General features: G+C 36.4%; 2 protein-coding genes across 3 annotated transcripts; one reads left to right on the plus strand and one right to left on the minus strand.

Annotated features, from left to right (window-relative positions):
* The first annotated feature begins 1,716 nt into the window (after window positions 1–1,716).
* On the plus strand, window positions 1,717–5,701 carry LOC125222531 (putative pentatricopeptide repeat-containing protein At5g06400, mitochondrial). 2 transcript variants are annotated; one of them, XR_007176573.1, is made up of 3 exons: window positions 1,717–4,821; window positions 4,920–4,978; window positions 5,154–5,701. XR_007176573.1 is itself a non-coding variant. In XM_048125198.1 (3 exons), exons 1-2 carry the CDS (start codon window positions 1,717–1,719, stop codon window positions 4,953–4,955), a joined length of 3,132 nt encoding a protein of 1,043 aa, XP_047981155.1. In that variant the 3' UTR covers window positions 4,956–4,978; window positions 5,154–5,701. The 2 variants fall into 2 exon arrangements, 1 of the variants encoding a protein (XP_047981155.1); XM_048125198.1 differs by having other exon boundaries at window positions 1,717–4,812.
* A 141-nt stretch (window positions 5,702–5,842) lies between these two features.
* Window positions 5,843–13,561, minus strand: LOC125222530 (epidermal growth factor receptor substrate 15-like 1). The gene is made up of 13 exons (XM_048125197.1): window positions 13,181–13,561; window positions 11,068–12,412; window positions 10,184–10,399; window positions 9,882–10,102; window positions 9,445–9,519; window positions 9,240–9,311; window positions 9,051–9,149; window positions 8,615–8,686; window positions 8,432–8,546; window positions 7,491–7,559; window positions 7,042–7,333; window positions 6,857–6,932; window positions 5,843–6,728 (listed from the first exon to the last, which is right to left on the minus strand). Exons 1-13 carry the CDS (start codon window positions 13,313–13,315, stop codon window positions 6,351–6,353), a joined length of 3,165 nt encoding a protein of 1,054 aa, XP_047981154.1. The 5' UTR covers window positions 13,316–13,561; the 3' UTR covers window positions 5,843–6,350.
* Between the last annotated feature and the right edge of the window lie 6,164 nt (window positions 13,562–19,725).

Here is a 19,725-nt window from a genome sequence, read left to right on the forward strand (position 1 = left end):
CTTTAAATGGGAAAATTAGTTAGGCGTTGGTCTATTTTGGTAGTAATTTCTTTGATTTGTGAACATGGCTAAGGGAGGAATTTGTGGGACAAGATTATTTGGTATTTGAATAAAATAAAAACACAATATTCATTCTAGAGGATAATAGTTATTGAAAATGAAATTGATGTATTTTGGTCAAATTTTAATTTGTTATATGATCTTTATAATTGAAATTGTATTAAATTATAATTTTTCTAAATTATTCCATACATAGATGAAATGATTGAATAAAGTGAATATTCTTGATTTAATATTCTCAAAGGTCATAAAACAAACCATTATTTGCTAGTGCACATTTAAATATACTTGTATTAAAGAAACACTTGATTTATGCTTAAAATCCATCCACAAAATATCATGATTTGACTATGTTAGATAAGAATACAATAAATCCATTTTTTTTTATCTGTGTAAGAGCACTCCCAATGGCACTCCTTTATTTCTCCCTTATTTCTCCCTAACTCCTGCCACATCAGCGCCACATCAGCATCACATTTTATCCCCAGTTTTTAGCCAACTGCTACATTGGTTTCTCCCTTATTTCTCCCTAACTCAACATTTCATTTTTACATCATTATTTTTTATATTATTTAATTTTCCCTACAAATATATTTAATAAATAGACTAATAATGAACAATTCATCGTTGTATTAATCATTGGAAAATATAATACAACGAGAAAAAAAAAAACTACAAATAAAAAACGCAAATAAACAAAGATTTTCCACCGTAATCCGTGTGCTTGATGCATTTCCGTAGGGCCGCTTTTCTTCAGTGGGTCCCGCCACGGTGCAGCATGGCCAGAAGACCGCGTCGGAGTCTCGCAGCGGAGACGGACCCGCGCATGGAAGTTGGCCGCGAGGAGTAACCCACTCAACAACGAAGGCATCCACCGCTCGCTTGGCTTCATCCGCTGGGAATTTGCAACTCCCACTCTTTCCCCTACTCTACCCTACCCGAAGGAATCTTTTTCTTCCAAAAGCTCAATTTTGTAAGATTACGAAGATCAAGACGGGAGGCAGATTTAAAACGAGAGATCAAGATTACAGGATGAATGATAAGCTGAGGAAATATTTAGGGTGGATAAAATACTAAGCAATAAAAAAAAAATTAAATATCGCATTTATCGCGAAATACGCCTACAATGCATGAAGGATCGCTGCATGATAATCCTATGAAATCGCGCTTTGCCAGAATCTAGGATTTTCACTAAAAATCGCACAAGGGAGTGCTCTAACACATGTTAAACATTAATGTTTTTTGTTAAAGTCTAATTCCGGCGGCAGACAATTATTAATTGATAAAATTGTAAATAAATTACTCCCTCCTTCCCATGTTACTTGCACTTTTACTTTTCGGCACGTCACAAACTCCTTAAATTTTTTATAGTTTAAGTTAGAATTAATGCATTTAATTAATATGTTAGTTTAAGTTAAGAGGTCCTTTATTAAGTGACGTCTCATTACACTTAAAATTCTAACTTAATTATACAAAAAAATCAATCTTAAATTTATGGCCTAAAATGAAAAGTACGAGTAGCATGGGACTGGGACGGAGGGAGTACTAGGATTTATCATTCCTAATTAAAATCACAACAAAACAGTTATTTTTTTTGTGCAAATTCGCTTAGCCCATGATTATAAAAGTAAAGTTAAGCAATTGTTGCCAATAACAATGAAGACCTTATTTAAATGTGGAATTTTGAATTCGAATTCATACAAAATTTTGTCGAACTCTCAATTTCTGTCACCTCGAGTTGTTCAGCTCATCTGCATTTCGAATTTTTCATCAAAATCTCATAAAACTTCGAAGAAAATAGCCAAAGATGGTGATCCAAATAACCCCGGGGATCCACTTTTCGGTGAGATCCTCAAAATTATGGATAGTGAAGGCAATGAATTTGAAAGAAACGCTCCTTTTGTGTTTTCAGCAATGAAAGATGTAAACTTTGAAGGAAATGTGGCAAATTCGGGAGCATATCCGTGTAGGCTGCAAGGTGTTTGTGGAAATGCCGATGAGAAAAATGATGAGTCTTTGGCTTTGGATGAAATCGAGGCGGTAGATGTTGGTCCGGTTGTTTTTAAAGTGATTGGGATTGTTAGGTGCGAGAACAGCTCGCTTTCCATGGAGGAACGGTTGGAAAAGGCTGATTGTAGATATAATGAAGAGGTTGTTGTCAGTGTGCTGAAGAAGTGTTTCAAAGTTCCCAAATTGGGACTAAAGTTCTTCAATTGGGTGAAAAGCAGAGAAGGGTTTCGACACACGACCAACACCTTCAATGCGATGATAAATGTAGCCGGGGAAGCTGAGGAGTTTGGGTTGGTTGAGGAGTTGGTTGAGGAAATGGGGAAGAGTGCTTGTGAGAAGGATTTGAGGACGTGGACGATTCTTGTGTCGTGCTATGGCAGTAGAAAACGGATTGGGAAAGCATTGGTGGCGTTCCAGGAGATGAAGAGAGCTGGTATCGAGCCTGATGCAGTTGCATACAGAACAATGCTGCGGACGCTCTGCAATGCTAGAAAGGCTGATATTGCATTGGAGTACTACGAGGATATGGTTCGTAATGAGGTGAAATTAGATGTAGATTTGTGTAAACAGTTGATGAAATGCTTTGCATTGTGTGGAAATATTGATGCTGCTCGCTTGGTTGGCGAAAACATGATCAAATCTGAGATTTCCGAATCTCAAGTTTATGGTATGATGTTAAAAAGTTTTTGTATAGCAGGGAAGATCACTGAATCATTGGAGTTGATTCGTGATCTGGAGAATAAAGACATCTCACTTGATATGGGGATGTTCGAGGCGTTGGTGAAAGGGCTTTGTAGCAGAGATAGGATTGAAGACGCGATGGAGATACTTGAGATACTGAAGAAGAGGAATGTATTTGATCAGAACATATACGGAATACTTATTAGTGCGTATTTGGGGAGAAATCGAGTTTCTGAGGCATTCGGTCTTTTTCAAGAGGCGAAAGGGTATGGAAATGTTTTGATCTCCACATACACGAAATTGATGCAACACTTTTTCTGGAAGGGTGAATTTCATAAGGGTTTGGAGATGTACAATGAGATGCTTCGGCTGGGATTGAGATTGGATAGTGTGGCTATAACTGCTGTTGCAGCTGGTTATGTTCAGCAAAATCGGATTTCTGAGGCATTGGAAGTGTTTAAGAGTATGTTTGAGATGGGAATTAGGCCTTCATCAAAATCGTATTTGGTTTTCATTAAGGAGATGTGTAAGATATGCAAAGCAGATGAGGTAGTCGAGATTTTGAATGAAATGCAGGTCTGCAAACTAAGTAACGTAGACGAGATATTGAGTGAGGTTCGATCTTATCTTGAGAAGAAAGGAAATGTAGAGAAGGTGAATGCTATTAATAGGTTTTGTACGTCTTTTCATAGAAGCGTAAACAAAAAAAATGCTGATCAGTGCAATGAACCAGAAAAGTTGGATCCGAATCCAATGCTGCAGAGAAGGCCGGCTCGCTTTGAGGAGTCTGAAACGAGACAAGATGGCTACCCTGATGCACAAGAAGTTCGCCTAATTTTATCATCCTCGGATGATTGGTGCTCTATACAAGAGAAGCTAGAGAGACTCGGTTTCCAGTTTACACCTGACCTTGTTGTGGAAATTTTACGAAGTTCCAGCCTTGATATCGGTATTGCCTTGAAGTTCTTTGCGTGGATCGGGAAACAGCCTAATTACAGTCACAATGAGAAATCATACAACATGGCCATGAAAATTGCTGGTCAGGGGAAAAACTTTAAGGAGATGAAAAGCTTGTTTTATGAGATGAGGAGACGGGGCTACTTGATAACAGCTGACTCGTGGACAATCATGATAATGCAGTATGGTCGAACAGGGTTGACGGATCTGGCTTTGAGTTGTTTTAAAGAGATGAAGCTGAGCACGTGTAAACCAACCAAAAGCACATATTTCTCTATGATAGCCTCGCTTTGTGGAAAGAAGGGCCGCAAAGTTGATGAGGCGATCCAGATATACGAGGAAATGATGCAAGCGGGGCTTGTTCCGGGTAAAGAATTGGTTGAGGCTTATGTTGGCTGTTTATGTGAAGTCAATAGATTGTCGGATGCCAGAAGATGCGTTGATTCTTTACACAAATTTGGTTTCTCGATTCCACTGTCGTACTCCTTGTATGTCCGGGCCCTTTGTCGTGCAGGGAAGCTGGACGAAGCTTTAGCCCTAGTCGATGAAGCTGGCTGTGAAAAGCATCTCCTGCAGCAGTATACCTATGGTAGTCTTGTTCATGGCTTGTTACGACAGGGGCGGGCAGAGGAGGCGTTGGAAAAGATAAATTGCATGAAACAGCTCGGCTTTCACCCTACTGTTCATGTGTATACATCGTTGATTGTTCATTTCTTTAAAGATAGAGACACAAACAGAGCTTTGGCTACTCTTGAAGAAATGAAAGAACATGGCTGTCAGCCTACTGTAGTCACATATTCAGCTCTGTTGTGCGGTTACGTGAGATTGGGGAAGGTTAGTGAGGCTTGGGATGTTTTCCACCGTCTGAAAAGGGAAGGCCCGTCGCCTGATTTCAAGACTTATTCTATGTTCATAGATTGCCTCTGTGGAACAGGCAAGTCAGAGGATGCTTTCACACTTATCCCCGAAATGCTGCGTGATGGGATTGTCCCGAGTACTGTCAACTTTCGAACGATTATGTATGGACTTAATAGAGAGGGAAAACCAAATCTTGCACAGGCTGTTCTAAAGAAGAAGTTGGATCTCAAAAGAAGAAGACAAGTGGTAACATAGGCATGTCTTGTTCATTTATTATTTTTTGCTAAAGATTGTTTTTTTATGTTTCCCATTTTATAACATTTAATACTTTTTAATTTCTAATATTAATGCAGTTCTACTCCTGTCAATATGTTCAACACTTCAGCTAGAGTATGAAACTTTCTGAATCAAGGTAAACTGATTATACTGTTATGTACTTAAATTGGAAAGATGACTGAAAAATGATACTAGTATCGTTTTCCCTTGCGTGTATGAGCATCCTCAACTTATGTCGAATAAATTTGTCTCGAACCCCAGTAAACTGTGCCTTGTGAAGTAACTTCACTTTTGTTCTCTCTCGTATGCAGCACCGTCTGTGCTTTGAGTGCACAACACTATCCTGTCTGAAAAGGGATGTGACTTGATACCTAAATTGCCATAAACGGCTTGATCCCACATCAGGGGCAGTGACTGAATGAAGTCGAGGAGCACAATGAACGTTGCTCAAGAGCAAGCACTTCCAAAGGCAGGCCTCTCTCAGCAAGCAGCTCAGCATAGTTCACATAGCAGTGCTTCAGAGACGGGGCAATTATAATACTCGGTGATGACATCAAAGATCCTTCGCTGCTCTATGAAATAGAGAGTACTTCCATTCCATAATATCACAGGTGGTTGAAATCAGTTGAGCAACCAAAGGTCTGTCCTAACATTGCAACTGTAGTTAAGAAGTATCTCTTAAAGAAGCTCTTTCAATCTCGTTTATAGCACGGTCTATGAATGTTTTAGTTGGAAGAAGAAAGATTTGTAGAGTTTTAGTTCCTTACTTAAGTCAGTCAATCTCTTAAAGGATTAGATATTATCAGCATTCTTCTTGATGATATGAGTGTAGATCTGTCCCATTTTTGTTTTCTAGTTTTTTTATTGAGCATTCTCACTCTATGTATTGTTTAGGATATCCATCTTCAAAAAATTATTTGCAACTAATTGGAGTATGGTATAAAGAAATTATATATTTGTTGTAATATATGGATCCAAAATTTGAATTTACAATAGCAAATTCAGTAAATCAAAATATAGATTACAAAGGAATACAAAGTGTGTTGTCTGTAAATTACAACATACTAATGGATAATTTCTTGTACATTCACACACATCTCAAACCCTAAAAAATAACACAAAGGGAATTAAGAAATGAAAAGAGAAATAAGAATCCCAAAACAGAATAGAAGGAAACGAATCTTGGGGGAAAAATGATGAATAGAATACAAAGCAGCTCTAGTCTTCAGCAGAAAAGGGAGATGACAAAATTCACCGAAAGACTCTTCAAATGCCTGCATCCTCCCTGCGTCTCGTAATAATCTTCCAGACGTACACACGAAGCAGAACGCACTGGTGCCGACGCAATACTTCGTCCTACTCTATCTTCATTACGGATCAATACAATTATACAAAACATTGCTGATTTCTGCAGTGATCAAACGCTGGTAAAATCTCAATGTTGCTGCTGTTCGTGTAATTTCGCGAGTATACGTCCCCGGATCGTCTATAATTTCTTTGCTGGTATCTTAAGAAACCTTGAACGGACCACTAGAACCGAAGGGGTCAGAGTCATCAAATGAATAATTGCTGCCGTGGTCAAAGCCCCTCGAGCTGCTCATGGAGTCAAACCTAGTATGGGTCTCTCCACGGGGTGATGATGCATTATCATGTGGGCTGAATGAATCATATCTTGAGAAACTCTCAAACGGGTCTCTTGAATCATTGCCGTACCTCGGAGAATCTCCAGCCCTCGTAAGTGGGGTGCTGGGAACAGAATCCTCAAAGAACAGGTTACTCTTTGGGAAGGCACTTTCTGCGCGGGGAGAGCTGCTTCTTTCAGGACTTGCACCAAAATCATTAGAACCGAAGAAATATTTTTCGCCGTTCTTTGCACCATCTGGGTCCTGATAGTAGTGATGGTAAAATAATCAAGATATGATCACATACAGATCCAAATAATCATTTCTATGCAATGATTTTGTGGTTTCATAAATATAATAAATAAGAGAAAGCAGGCAGCAAAACTACTTGCCTTAGTATTGAAGCCCCACACTGAATCAATATCATCATTGTTATCAAAATCACCCCAAGAAGGTTCATTAAAGCCTCTGTCGGTCATAGAAAAAAGGTAAGGACCACGCAATGAAGAAACTCACAAGACAAGTTTGACGATTTAGAAAGCTGAGTAATGCAATGGCGTATGGCGAAAAACTAAACCTGTGGGTTTCAGTATCTCCATCAGAGCTTTTTCTGAAATGTCCATCCGAGTATTCATTAGACGGACTTTCATATGGTGTTGGCCTCTCTGGACTTCCATGTGGACTCTTTGACTCATCTGCACCAAAAACTGATTCTTCATCAAAGGCACTAGCCACGGCAACAAAGGGTTTCTCAGGCTCGGATGCATTTGATGGTGAGTCAGGGGCATAACTATGGGTTGGAGAAGAATTTTCTCTCTCCAAAGATGCTGACTTGCCATTTTCAGGAAGGGAAACGTCAAAAGAAAATCCTGTAAAAAAAGAAAAAAATTAATTTTTTTGACATAATGCAAGAATTCATTGGAAAGGCAGATTTCAGAGAAGGAGATGCTTGACAATTATGTGGGGATGAGAATGGGTATGTGTATGGAAGTGCAATTGCAAGAGCAAGGGTAAGAGATGTCAAACCTTCATCATCAAACTTGTCCCAATCTTCATCCCATACCGCTGCTATCTCTGGGACACCAGGTTGCCAACCTTAAGAAAAAAAAAATATTTGTTTTAATGGCTAGGAAGTAATGAACTAAATTCAAATCAAGCAAAAAGAATCAAATTCAGGTATTACAGAATGGATGAAGTGGACAGAAAGTAGGGGTATGAACACAGATCACGAAATAACATCTTGACATAGTTTCAATCGTGGGTATGAACACAGATCGGTAATAGGAGTAATAATAACAACTCTACATAGTCTCAACCATGTCTCGACATCGGTGATTCAGTGCATGCTACATACCTGGTTGGCCTCATGTTTGAAAAAAAAAACTATTGAATCTCTATTTGGTAGCCAATGATACTGGAAGTTTTGCTCCAACGACTAACATTAACTACTAAATTGTTGTCCCTCACTAACTTTAAGACTACCATAGCCCATGAGAAAAAATCGCAACCAGAATATTCAATCTCTCAAGCTTCCATAAATTTCTCAGCAGTGCATCTCAAGCATTGCTTCAAGCCTCGAGTCTTGACCACTTCATTTCATGGGTTTCATGTCTCCCTCAGCCTTATATTCATCAACTTCCCTCCATTTCATATTTATATGTCTCCACTAGTTCCGATTTTAAAACTTTTATTGGCTGATCTTCTGCTACCAAACACCTATATCATGGACTACGAGCCCTAATCCTTCCTTTGTTTTTTGCCCCTAAAATTTTCAGTCTTGTTTTTAGGACTATGTAAAACTGAATCCAATAAACTCTTAACGAGAAAACTAAATCCAAAAATGCAGAAAAAGAATCAGATTGAGTAATGCAGCACACAGAACTTCATTTTTTTGTTTGGGGGGGGGGGGGGGGGGGGGGTTGGTAAGCAAACACAGAGAAATTTCATAGCCGATAATACAGGATTACCTTGGGGAAGCTCAATTATTGCTGCAGAGTTAACTTCTATAGAATGTTTCTTGCAACGTTCAGCCAATGCCTTCAATAGTTCCTCAAGATCGGATTGTATACGATCAGCACGCACCTAAAACCAGGTATGTATTAGAACATGTAAAAGATCAATCACCATCCTAGCTAAGGGGCAGTACTAACCTGAAGAATACCATCAGCACTTCCACCTTGTTCCATTTTTGTGATTGCTTGTTGTAACTCCATCTTCCGCTCCTGTAAATATGTAATATTGGTTTTGAATCGGTTTAAATGATAATTGCTAGAGGGAGAAATATTCAAGTGGGATACACATTAACCATAATCATATTGGCTGTCGGTGATCATACTGTTTTGATCTATTGAGGTTGATTCGTAGGAAAGTGATGGTAGATGCAGTGTAACACTATGAAGAACAACATGATGATAACAACTTTCAACTATGCTGATGGCAATCATTGGGATGTGAGTGGGGAGACCTCAATACAATTCTAAGTAACTGAGCAATCATAATTCATAAAGCTTCGACAATCGACAATCAGCCAAGCAAACAAGTGGACAATATGAACAAGACCAGCAGTAGGATCCAAGTAAAAATTGCCTGAATATCACGAAAGGAAGCCTCTTCAATAGTTAACTTTGAATGGATTTCTGCAACTTGTTTATATTTTTCTTGATATTTCTTCTCCAGCAACTCAGCCTGGAAATTAAATAATAATCAATGATATTGTGACTACAAGAAGGTAATGGAATCAAGTGTTAAAGCATGTATCTTGAATTCCAAACATACCTCGCTCTTGTCTGCTCTAGCTCTTTCTGTGATTTCATTAAGTCGATTATCACATCTACTTTTATACAAAACCTGAAATATAATTTTGATAAAGAAGAAAAATTATTGTAAATCATACACATCAAATGTAGTAATTAACTGTGGTGATACATGATTACAATGATGGCGAAGAGCAAACAAATAGTTAGCGAGTGCAGTGACGTACAAGGTCTTGCATTTTTGTCCGATAGTATTCAAGCTTCTCTCTGGAATCCAAAAGCACATTGTCCTTGTTGTCAACCTAGCACTCATCACAATAAACTTGTTAGACCATGTTACAGAACTTGCAGCTCATAAAGACATTAATTTTTTAAGTTTACAAAGAAAAATGGTGTGTGCTAACATCCTTACATGAGGTAAAAATCTTCATCAAAATTTATTTGAAATTTCAGCTAGTTTGAGAGAAAATGGCAAAAAATAATCTTATTAATTGGATCTTTTCCACCGAAAATATAGATAATTAGCAATAAAATGGAGATATACAAATCTTCAAGCACGCTCATGACAACAAGACAAAGTATAATGGCTGGGAACACTTAAATCAGAAAAATAATCCTACATACAACAAAAGATGCATGGGGATGACATCATGGCTGTAGATACCTTTCCAGTAGCTTCTGCTGCTTCCTGGCCCCCAACATCCAAAGAATTGACCAGCCCATTACTGTGTTGATTTCCATGTGAGTTATCTAATGTACGCCCTCCAGAATTCTGATTGAATTGCATTGATCCATCAGCCTGAGAAACTACTGGCTGCATTGGTGGTCTTGAACCAGCATGCGAAACTGGTTGAGAACCAGGTATACCCTGTTGTTGTCTTAATCCTGAAACCAAGAGACAAAACAAACATCATGGAACAATTTGAAGGATGCTTTAAAATAACACAAGCGCAAGCCAGTCAGTACCTGAAGCAGGACTCCATGCCATGCCCCCATAAGCTGTAGGTGGACCTACCAAAGTTACTAAAGTTTCGTCCAACATGACACTGTTTGGGATCACAGATGGAAGAGGGTTTCCTTCCCTGTACCGCTCCATCCAATAGAGGGCAATGCAGAACTCCCTCAAAGAGAGCATGCTATCACTGTCTTGATCTGATAGATCCCAAATCTGCTTTAAGACCTCTGGAAATGATAACATATATATTGGTAAGTGTGCTGTTATCTAATACAGTAACGCCCAGGTAGATTTTCAATGTTCTAGAGCACACTCACACACCCAAGAACTGAAGAAAGAGGGTACGGGGAGAGAATAAATAAAGTAAGATCACCGCAGAGAAAACCATAGTTGTATTTCCACTTCATCTCTGGACCAATCAGAAATCCATAAATACAATACAACAAATTTAAATAGAGACATCTCAATCTATACTCCTGGTATATATTAGCATCTTTATAATATGTTATATATGACATCCTTTCAAACGGTTTGTGCACATGTATAACCACATAATCAGCAAGCACCAATGTGCTTCATGAAATTCCACAATATTTCCGGAAAGCAGAACGAGACAATACAAAAGAATTCCATTTGCAATCAAATAGCAATCGAGAATTGCAAACGGCATAACCATTAACCGCATAAGTATTTTATTTTAGGTGATCCACCAGATGACCAGAAAAGCTCATCATGGAATGGTGATGCAGAACATAAGTATTTTAATTCTTATGTGTATTGCAAATTTAATCCTAATGGTTTGACTTTTTGAGTAGAAAGTAGAAACCATTGGAAAGCTTCACGTCATAAGCACATTCAAGAAGCATGGTATGAATATAGCGAATGAACTTCATACCTCTTGGCAGTCTCCAACTCAAGAATAGATTACGCGCCTGATCACCCGTAATTTTCCCATCTCTGTCGGTGTCTTGTTCCATAAAAACTTTTGCATACTTTTGAATGCTAGCTCGTGTCATTTTTGGCCATGAAATCTGTGAGGTCCCTGATGTTGCATTCTCCATACCTGTTTGAAGTCCAGGTGTCAAGCCTGAGGAAGTAATTTGGGTTGGAACCTGCTGATTAGACTTGGGGACATACTGTGTCTGTGCAGCTGGAACTGCAGCAGATGGTTTTCTGATAGTGCTCTGTAAAGCTTCAAAAGGATCAGGCTTAGCCGAAGGCTGGACACTCGAACTAACAGGGAGAGCGGCAGAAGATGTAGGCAGGCTACTTATAGGTTGTTGTAGAGCAGAAGAAACTTTTTGGGATGAAGACTGATTTGCAGAGAACAGATCACCAGCAAACATGGCAGACGAATTAGGCCCAATACCTGAACTAGCCAATGCTTGAGGATCTTTGGCACCTGAAAAAGATGAAAGAGGGTGTTGGGAATTTGGACCAACTGCTGATATGGATGGATTAACTCCTCTATCCAAGACTTGTGTAGCAGGTACACCAGAAGCAGACCCAACCGACCAACCATTATTTGTGTTCAGAAGACCTACGCCAGTCATGCCTCCAGAAACATTTAGACCACCGGAAGCCTGAGGTTGAGACGAAGCAGGACCAGTAGCCATGGATAGAGGCGGTCTCATCAGGTTACTGTGAGAGTGGAAAATTTGTGGGTTTGTATTTGGGGGTACCTGGCCATACTGCTGGTTCATTCCAGTACTAGAAGGTTGCAGCTGCCCAAATGGCCGGTTCATACTTGTGTTTGTGGGTGGGGCCTGCCCAAACTGCTGGTTTATTGGACTGGCAGACTGTCCCTGTAAAAGCTGCTGGTTCACTCCCAAACTTGAAGGTACCATCCCAAACTGCTGGTTCATGCCAGTAGTAGAAGGCATTGGTCTAAGTTGTTGGGTCATGCCCGAAGTTGACAGAACTGTTCCTGGTTGCTGGTTAAAGCTGGAACTAGGAGGAGCTGGCCCTCTGAATCCAAGATTTTGAGAAGATGGCTGCGGAGTCGACCCCACCAGTGTCAATGGTGAAGCAGCCACTGGGCTTGGCTGTGGTCCAGGTGTAGCAGGTACATTTATTTGGGGAGGTGGGATTTTTCCAGAAGCTGGAGTATATAAGGCTGCATTAACAATATCTTTCGTCAACTCTCGCTTGCTTTGAGCCACTGTCACAAGCTTAAGAGCATTATAAAACTCAGGACGACTGAGAAAGCCAGTGCGATTTTGGTCAGCGATTGTCCATATCTGCAACAAAAATTTCAATATTGAATGAACACCAGAACAATATAATCATCAAACAAACCAGGATAAGATAGACGGCCACTTTGACATAGCTGCCAGTCTCAACAATCGCCAAAGTGTAAGACAGCTACCATCAAGAACAGTTTAATAAATTTACATAATGATCCTAGTATTCCGATGCATCCCGCCCCACAGCAATCAGTTAGGAAAGTGAGAGGTCCAACTTTTGCAAATAGACATAACGTATGAAACAACCCACACAAAAATCAAAAGCAAAGCCCTCCAATTCAATGATACCAACTTCATCTATCATGGAGGTGCTATGTTTACCAAATGCACATTATAACATAATTACAACATTGCAAAAAGACTAATCATATGCCATCTCTCAATCATGATTATCGCAGTCACCAGCAAAAACATAAAAACCACTTTAAGCCTCTTCCATATTGAGTATAAACTTCTAATAGGAAGTAAGCAATCCAACTCAATTGTTCGGTGTACTACAAACATCGCTGTAACTCACAAAAGTTCATCACTCAATACAGCTCTCAAAATCCAAACCAGCACTACTAACAAACATCACCTCCCATCCCAAAAAAAAGATCAAAACTCCTAAACATCCAAATCCTCGATGATTAGATACAGAAAAGCTTAAACTTGAATGACGGATTCCACATGCCATCGAAAATTACTAACGCTAAGTTGCGAAAAACTCGCAGAATACCCAAATCAAGCTATAAAACAAAACAAATAAGTAATCAAATTGACCTGCGCAAGAACTTGTCTTGGCAAATTGGATCCTTGCAGAAACGCCACCGCCTCAGCTCCACTGATCCGGCCGTCGCGATCCGCATCTGCCTTCTGGAAATACTCCTCGAATTTTTCCGCACTTGCTCCCGCCATTTCTTTTGTCCCTTCTCCAAACCCTAGATCACCGCATTACTCCATCAATATCACTTCCACCGGTACCTATAGCTCCAAATGCGCGACGCAGTCAGCTCAAAGCTCAAAAAGAGCTCGGAATTGGCAAATTGTAATCAGTTGGTGAGAAAATTGGGGGAATTCCACGACAGATCGGAGGAGAAAGACGGGGAAGATGATGCGATTGGAGATGAGAGAGAGACGATTTAACGAATAGTAGATTTAAACTTCCCTATAGCTTTGTTGGTCGTAATATTTTTTTGTGGGGAATTTCATAAGGTACAACATTGGACGTCACAAAGTACAACATCGGTTTGCACTTCTTATTCAAATAATTTTTACTAATATTTTTTACTTTATATTTCTTGAAAGAGCAAATCTCAAAGGGGAAGATTAATGATGACCATTTCTGGAAGAACACGAATTATTATACTTCAGGCCCAAAACAATAACAAAATGATAAGCCCATAAAGTCTTTTAAGATAGCTCGAAAATAAAACTCCCTTATCAGAGCCCAAATTAAAATTTCACTGAGATGGTATTTGTTTGGGCTAACAAAGTTAATGGATTTACGTCAAGTCTTATTGGGTTATTGGGTTTGAGCCCTATCGGTCAACCCAATAAAAACCAGATTTCGAGTTATATGTTAATAAATAAAATTATAATTATTTTTATTAATTAAAAAATATTATAATATATTTTTTATTTAGATTTTAATCATGTTATAATATATTTTATCGCGCAATATCATATTTTAACGGTGTAATATCATGTTCTGATCGCTATCATGTCGTGTCAAGCTAAATTGTACAGTAACTTACCACCATTAACGGTAGGATTGTCAATTTTTGACATGACATGGTAGCCCGATACGAACACACACAAAGTTAATGGGTTACGACCCAATAAGAGAATCTGACTATTTCATGTTAGGTTAAGATTTGGCCTTATTTTGATCGATATTAGGTTGACCCGGTACTGATCAATCTGGACAATTTATATTTGCATATTGTTTGGTTAAGAGCATCCACAATAGGAGTGGACTAGCAACGGTCTAGCAATAGCTCAGTCTAAAACTCCTCCTGCCACATCATCATGCTCTTCTACCAGCCTAGTAAATGTCCTAGCCTTCCCACAACCTAGTCAATGCCTTAATCTCCAATTTAATTCATTTTAATTGTTGATGTTTATCAAATATTACAAAAAATGAAGTGCAATGAGTTGTATATATAAAGTAGAAATAAAAATTAAAAAACTAAAAATAAAAATGAAAGATTGGCTCGGCTCGCCTATTACTCCGCAATAGGCGCCCTAGCCACCACTTAGCCGGCTAGAGCGCACTCTAGCTCTAGGGCGTTTCTCTATACGCCAGCTAGTCCACTATTGTGTAAGAAAAATTTAAAATTAATTAGGAAGCATCCAAACTTAACGTTGGAAATTATTAATAGATAAATCCAAACTCATATCTTATGATAATACTCTCTCGGTCTAATAAAAATAGAGAATTTGAAAATGACACTGATTTTAATGTGAATTAGTAAAGTAAAAAAGAGTAAAAATTTAAAATAATTAGAATATTATTAGTAGAGAATGAGGTTTCATTCAATCAAAAGAAAAAATTTACTAAAAATGAAAGTGGACTAACGTTGAGGTACAAACATATATGAACAAAGGGATATAATTAAATATAAACTCTAAATATTGTGTTGACATTATGCTCACATTGTATTGACATCAAAATCTTGAAATTTTACACTGTATTGACATTGTGTTGTGTTGATACTATGTTGAAAAATTTGGAATTATTATATATAGAGTTGGATTTTATCGTTAGCCTATGAACAAAATTATAAATTTGCTACTAAAATATTGCTTTAGATTTAGAATTTCCTTTGTCTCACTACGATTCTTATCAGATAATCTATATATTGTGGATAGCCAATGTGAGAAGGAAAATCAACTAGCCAAAATGTGAGAAGGAGATTAAATAACAACCAAAATTGACTATTATCCCATCTTCAGTGATTGAGTTGATCCAATAAAAATAGTCGATTCCACATTATCTTTTATACTCACAAAATTGCCGATTCCATATCATCTTTTATACTCAAAAAAATTTAGTGAATGAGGCGGATGACCCGTTTTCTTTCTATATCTCTCTTACTTTATTAAATTTGCATTAAAACTCGTACCGTTTCAAAAGTTTCTATTATAGAGCGGAGGAAGTATAATTTATCGTGGATAGCCAAAATGTGAGATATGAATAACAACCAAAACTGTCTCCAATCTTATAAACACCAAATTATAAATTTGCTACTAAAATATTGCTTTAGATTTAGAATTTTCCTTTGCTCACTACGATTTCATGTCTTGTCAAATAATCTATATATTGTGGGTAGCCAACGTGAAAAGGAAAATCAACTAACCAGAATGTGAGAAGGAGAATAAATAACAACCAAAATTGACTATTATCCCATCCTCAGTGTTTGAGTTGATCCAATAAAAATAGTTGATTCCACATTATTTTCATACTCACAAAATTGTCGACTCCACATTATCTTTTATACTCACAAAATTTAGTGAATGAGGCAGATAACCTGTTTTTTTTCTATATTTCTCTTACTTTATTAATTTTGCATTAAAACTCATGTCGTTTCAAAAGTTTCTATTATAGAGAACAAATGAAGTATAATTTATTGTGGATAGCCAAAATGTGACATGGAGAATGAATAACAACCAAAATTGTCTTTAGTTATAAACACCAAATTATAAATTTGCTACTAAAATATTGCTTTAGATTTAAAATTTCCCTTGGCTTACTTCGGTTTCATGTCTTGTAAGATAATCTACATATTGTGGATAGCCAATGTGAGAAGGAAAATCAACTAGCCAGAATGTGAGAAGGAGAATAAATAACAACCAAAATGGACTATTATCTCATCTTCAGTGTTTGAGTTGATCCAATAAAAATAGTTGATTTCAAAATATCTTTGATACTTACAAAATTGTAGACTCCACGTTATCTTTTAACTCTGAAAATTTAGTGAATCAGGCGGATGACCCGTTTCTTTCTATATCTCTTCTTATTTTATTAAATTTGCATTAAAACTATTTCAAAAGTTTCTATTATAGGGGGCGAAGGAGTATAATTTATTGTGGATAGGCAAAATGTGAAATATGAATAGCAACCAAAATTGTCTCCAATCTTATAAACACCAAATTATAAATTTGCTACTAAAATATTGCTTTAGATTTAGAATTTTCCTTGACTCATTACGATTTCATGTCTTGTCAGATAATCTATATATTGTGGATAGCCAATGTGAGAAGGAAACTAGACATAATGTGAGAAGGAGAATAAATAATAACAAAAATTGACTATTATCACAGTATTTGAGTTGTTCCAATAAAAATAGTCGATTCAACAATATCTTTTATACTCACAAAATTGTAGACTCCACATTATCTTTTATACTCACCAAATTTAGTGAATGAGGCAGATGACCTGTTTTCTTTCTATATCTTTTTTTACTTTATTAAATTTGCAATTAAATTCATGCCATTTCAAAAGTTATTATAGGAGACGGGTGAAGTATAATTTATCGTGGATAGCCAAAATGTAACATGGAGAATGAATAACAACCAAAATTGTCTCCAGCATTATAAACACCAGATTATAAATTTTTAGAAACTATGAGGTGAGAATCATTTTCAACTAAATATATTTCTCTTTCTATCTCTCTTACTTTATCAATTTTGTATTAAAACTTATATCGTTTTAAAGGTTCTTATTTCTAGGAAATAGAGGGAGTATATTAAATATACTATCATTAAAAGCTGGGTTTTTTTTGGGGGGAAATCAAAGGGAATTCCCCCCTGTTTTCAAATTTGCGATTTGGGGGGAATTTTGCAAATGCCATCCGCCAACTCACACTTTCAAGCTTTGACCAATAGTTAAAATGACCCCACCATCTTCATGCATTAAAACCATCAGATAATAGCATCATTTTTAATTGTAAAGCTGACTAAACATCACATCATCTATATATATACAAATACATTTTGTATGCATACGAAACACATAGCATAACAAGGTTTTCCCACCCAAATAAAAAGTAAGTTTTGCCTCCAAAAGAAAACGTGGGTTTTCCCTCCAAAAAATAATGTGGGTTTTCCCCCCTCCAAAATGGAGGGGTTTTTTGGAGCTAAAAAAGGAGGGAAATCTGTTCATTCTAGAGCAAAAAAAATTTAAAATTTGAAATTTAAAACCCAAGATTATTTAGAAAGTTGTTCTATAAATATCAGTTGCAACAACACACATTCATAAATTACAGGTTCTTCTCTCTCTCTCTACAATTTACTTTCATATCTTTCTTCATCTTTATATTTTTTTTATTTCAATATTTTATTGCTTATCTTGATCATTTATATTTTGCAGATATTTAAGGTATGTGAATTTTATCTAACATTTTTCTTTTTTTACATAAGTTACAGGTTTCTCTCTCTCTCTCTCTCTCTCTCTCTACGTTTACTTTCATATCTTTCTTCATCTTTATATTTTTTTATTTTAATATTTTGTTGCTTATATTGACCATTTATATTTTGCAGATATTTAAGGTATATGAATATTATTTAACATTTTTCCTTTTTTACATAGGTTAACTCTTTAAATCACAATAGCATTAACTTCTATTAATACTCACCATTGTTTGTTCTATTAAATCTAATATCTCACAACATCTTCTGGGTTTTTGCAGATATTAACAAGCATTGAATATCAAAAGAAGAGTAAATTAGAGAATGATAAGAGAAGTACAGATCCAACAGAGAAAAAGCATAAAACCAAGAACAGATGAAGGCACTAACGAAATCAGCATAGGCCATGGCTTGCCGGAGCTGTTCAACCATTTATACAGAGGAAGTGAAACTGAATAGCTGAAAAAGGAGGGATATAGAGATGAAAGGAGTGAGAGATAGAGAGGGGTGAAAGGAGCAGAGGAGATAGAGTAATTTCCTAGGGAGTAGTAATATTTTTTTATCATTTTGTACATTTGAGTGTCAGATGCACTTCTTTTTGTTTTTAGTAGTAATATTTTTTTTTATCATTTTGTACGTTTGAGTGTCAGATGCACTTCTTCTTTTTTTATATATATTTTGTGTAAGATGATTGTCCAAAGACAAGGAAGGGAAGAGAAAAAATGACGAAGAGGTTTTTCTCTTCCATTGTTTCGATTAATAGGCAATAAATGTATACACATTGTGGAGCAATAATTGCACAGAAAATAGAATGGAATGCATTTCATTTTCCATAAAATATGAGTTTGTAATATAATAGAGTACTTCAATAAATCAATGCCATTTCTTTCTTTTGTCTTAATATAATATATTTTCTTTTATTTTAATATACTTTAAGACATAAAATAGAATCCTCTATTTCTTCACCATTGGTTTCGTACAGTATATTGCAAGGAAGAGAGAGACAAAGAAATACAATTAGAAATAGGTGGCACAAAGAGTTGAGATTAAGTTTAGTAGCCATATGATTATTGTGAAGCAATAGATTTTAAACTTCATTAATTAAGAGCAATGATACCTATTTTTAGTTGAAGCCAATATATATATATATATATATATACCTATATAGGGGAGCACTAGGGTTATCCTTAATTAGAGTGCTAACATACATCCAATCACGTGATGCCACGTGGCACGAAAAATGCAATATTGTATATATAAAAATGCAATACACATTTGTGAAGTTGTTCATGCATTTCTGCAGATTGCATTTTAGTTATAGGAAAATTGCATTTTTAATTGTTAAGTTTTGCATTTTCACAAAATTGCATTTTTATATTGTTAAGTTTTGCATTTTCACATATATGAATGCAATCCGTATAGATAAAAAATGCAAATTAAACAGTCAATATCGAAAATGCAAAACTCGACAATAAAAAATGCAATCTTCATATAACAAAAATGTAATCTGTCCGAAATACATATTGCATTTTTACTGTATATAATATTGCGTTTTAAGTGTAATAATGGTAGCATGTGATTGGATGTACGTTAGCACTTTAAAATTAGTTAGCATATTAGTACATCCCTATATATATATATATATATATAGGGAGATGATCAAAACAAGTATGCATTTAAATCCAGAAATGCAGCCCAAATCTTGGCCCTTAGACTAAGTGATCTAATGGTCAATAATTAACCAAAAACACAGAGGGTCATAATTAAGCAATTTTAGGCCATATTATAAAATTCGATTTTATGTCTTGTTAAGATCATGTTCTGCGTTTCTGTATTTAAATCTAGTTTTCATAGATCAAAACCCTATATATATATATATATAATATATAATATATATATATATATATATTGTCATA

Source organism: Salvia hispanica, chromosome 4, assembly GCF_023119035.1.
Source record: "Salvia hispanica cultivar TCC Black 2014 chromosome 4, UniMelb_Shisp_WGS_1.0, whole genome shotgun sequence".
Lineage (NCBI taxonomy): Eukaryota > Viridiplantae > Streptophyta > Magnoliopsida > Lamiales > Lamiaceae > Salvia > Salvia hispanica.

Excerpts from the sequence above, each read along its gene's own strand:
- LOC125222531 (XM_048125198.1), top strand. The coding sequence starts at position 1,717 with ATGAAGACCTTATTTAAATGTGGAATTTTGAATTCGAATTCATACAAA. Across the intron at positions 4,813-4,919 it reads TCAAAAGAAGAAGACAAGTG|TTCTACTCCTGTCAATATGT; the intron begins GTAACATAGGCA and ends ATATTAATGCAG.
- LOC125222530 (XM_048125197.1), bottom strand. The coding sequence starts at position 13,315 with ATGGCGGGAGCAAGTGCGGAAAAATTCGAGGAGTATTTCCAGAAGGCA. Across the intron at positions 9,150-9,239 it reads CTAGAGCAGACAAGAGCGAG|GCTGAGTTGCTGGAGAAGAA; the intron begins GTATGTTTGGAA and ends TTTAATTTCCAG. Across the intron at positions 7,560-8,431 it reads AATAATTGAGCTTCCCCAAG|GTTGGCAACCTGGTGTCCCA; the intron begins GTAATCCTGTAT and ends TTTTTTCTTAAG.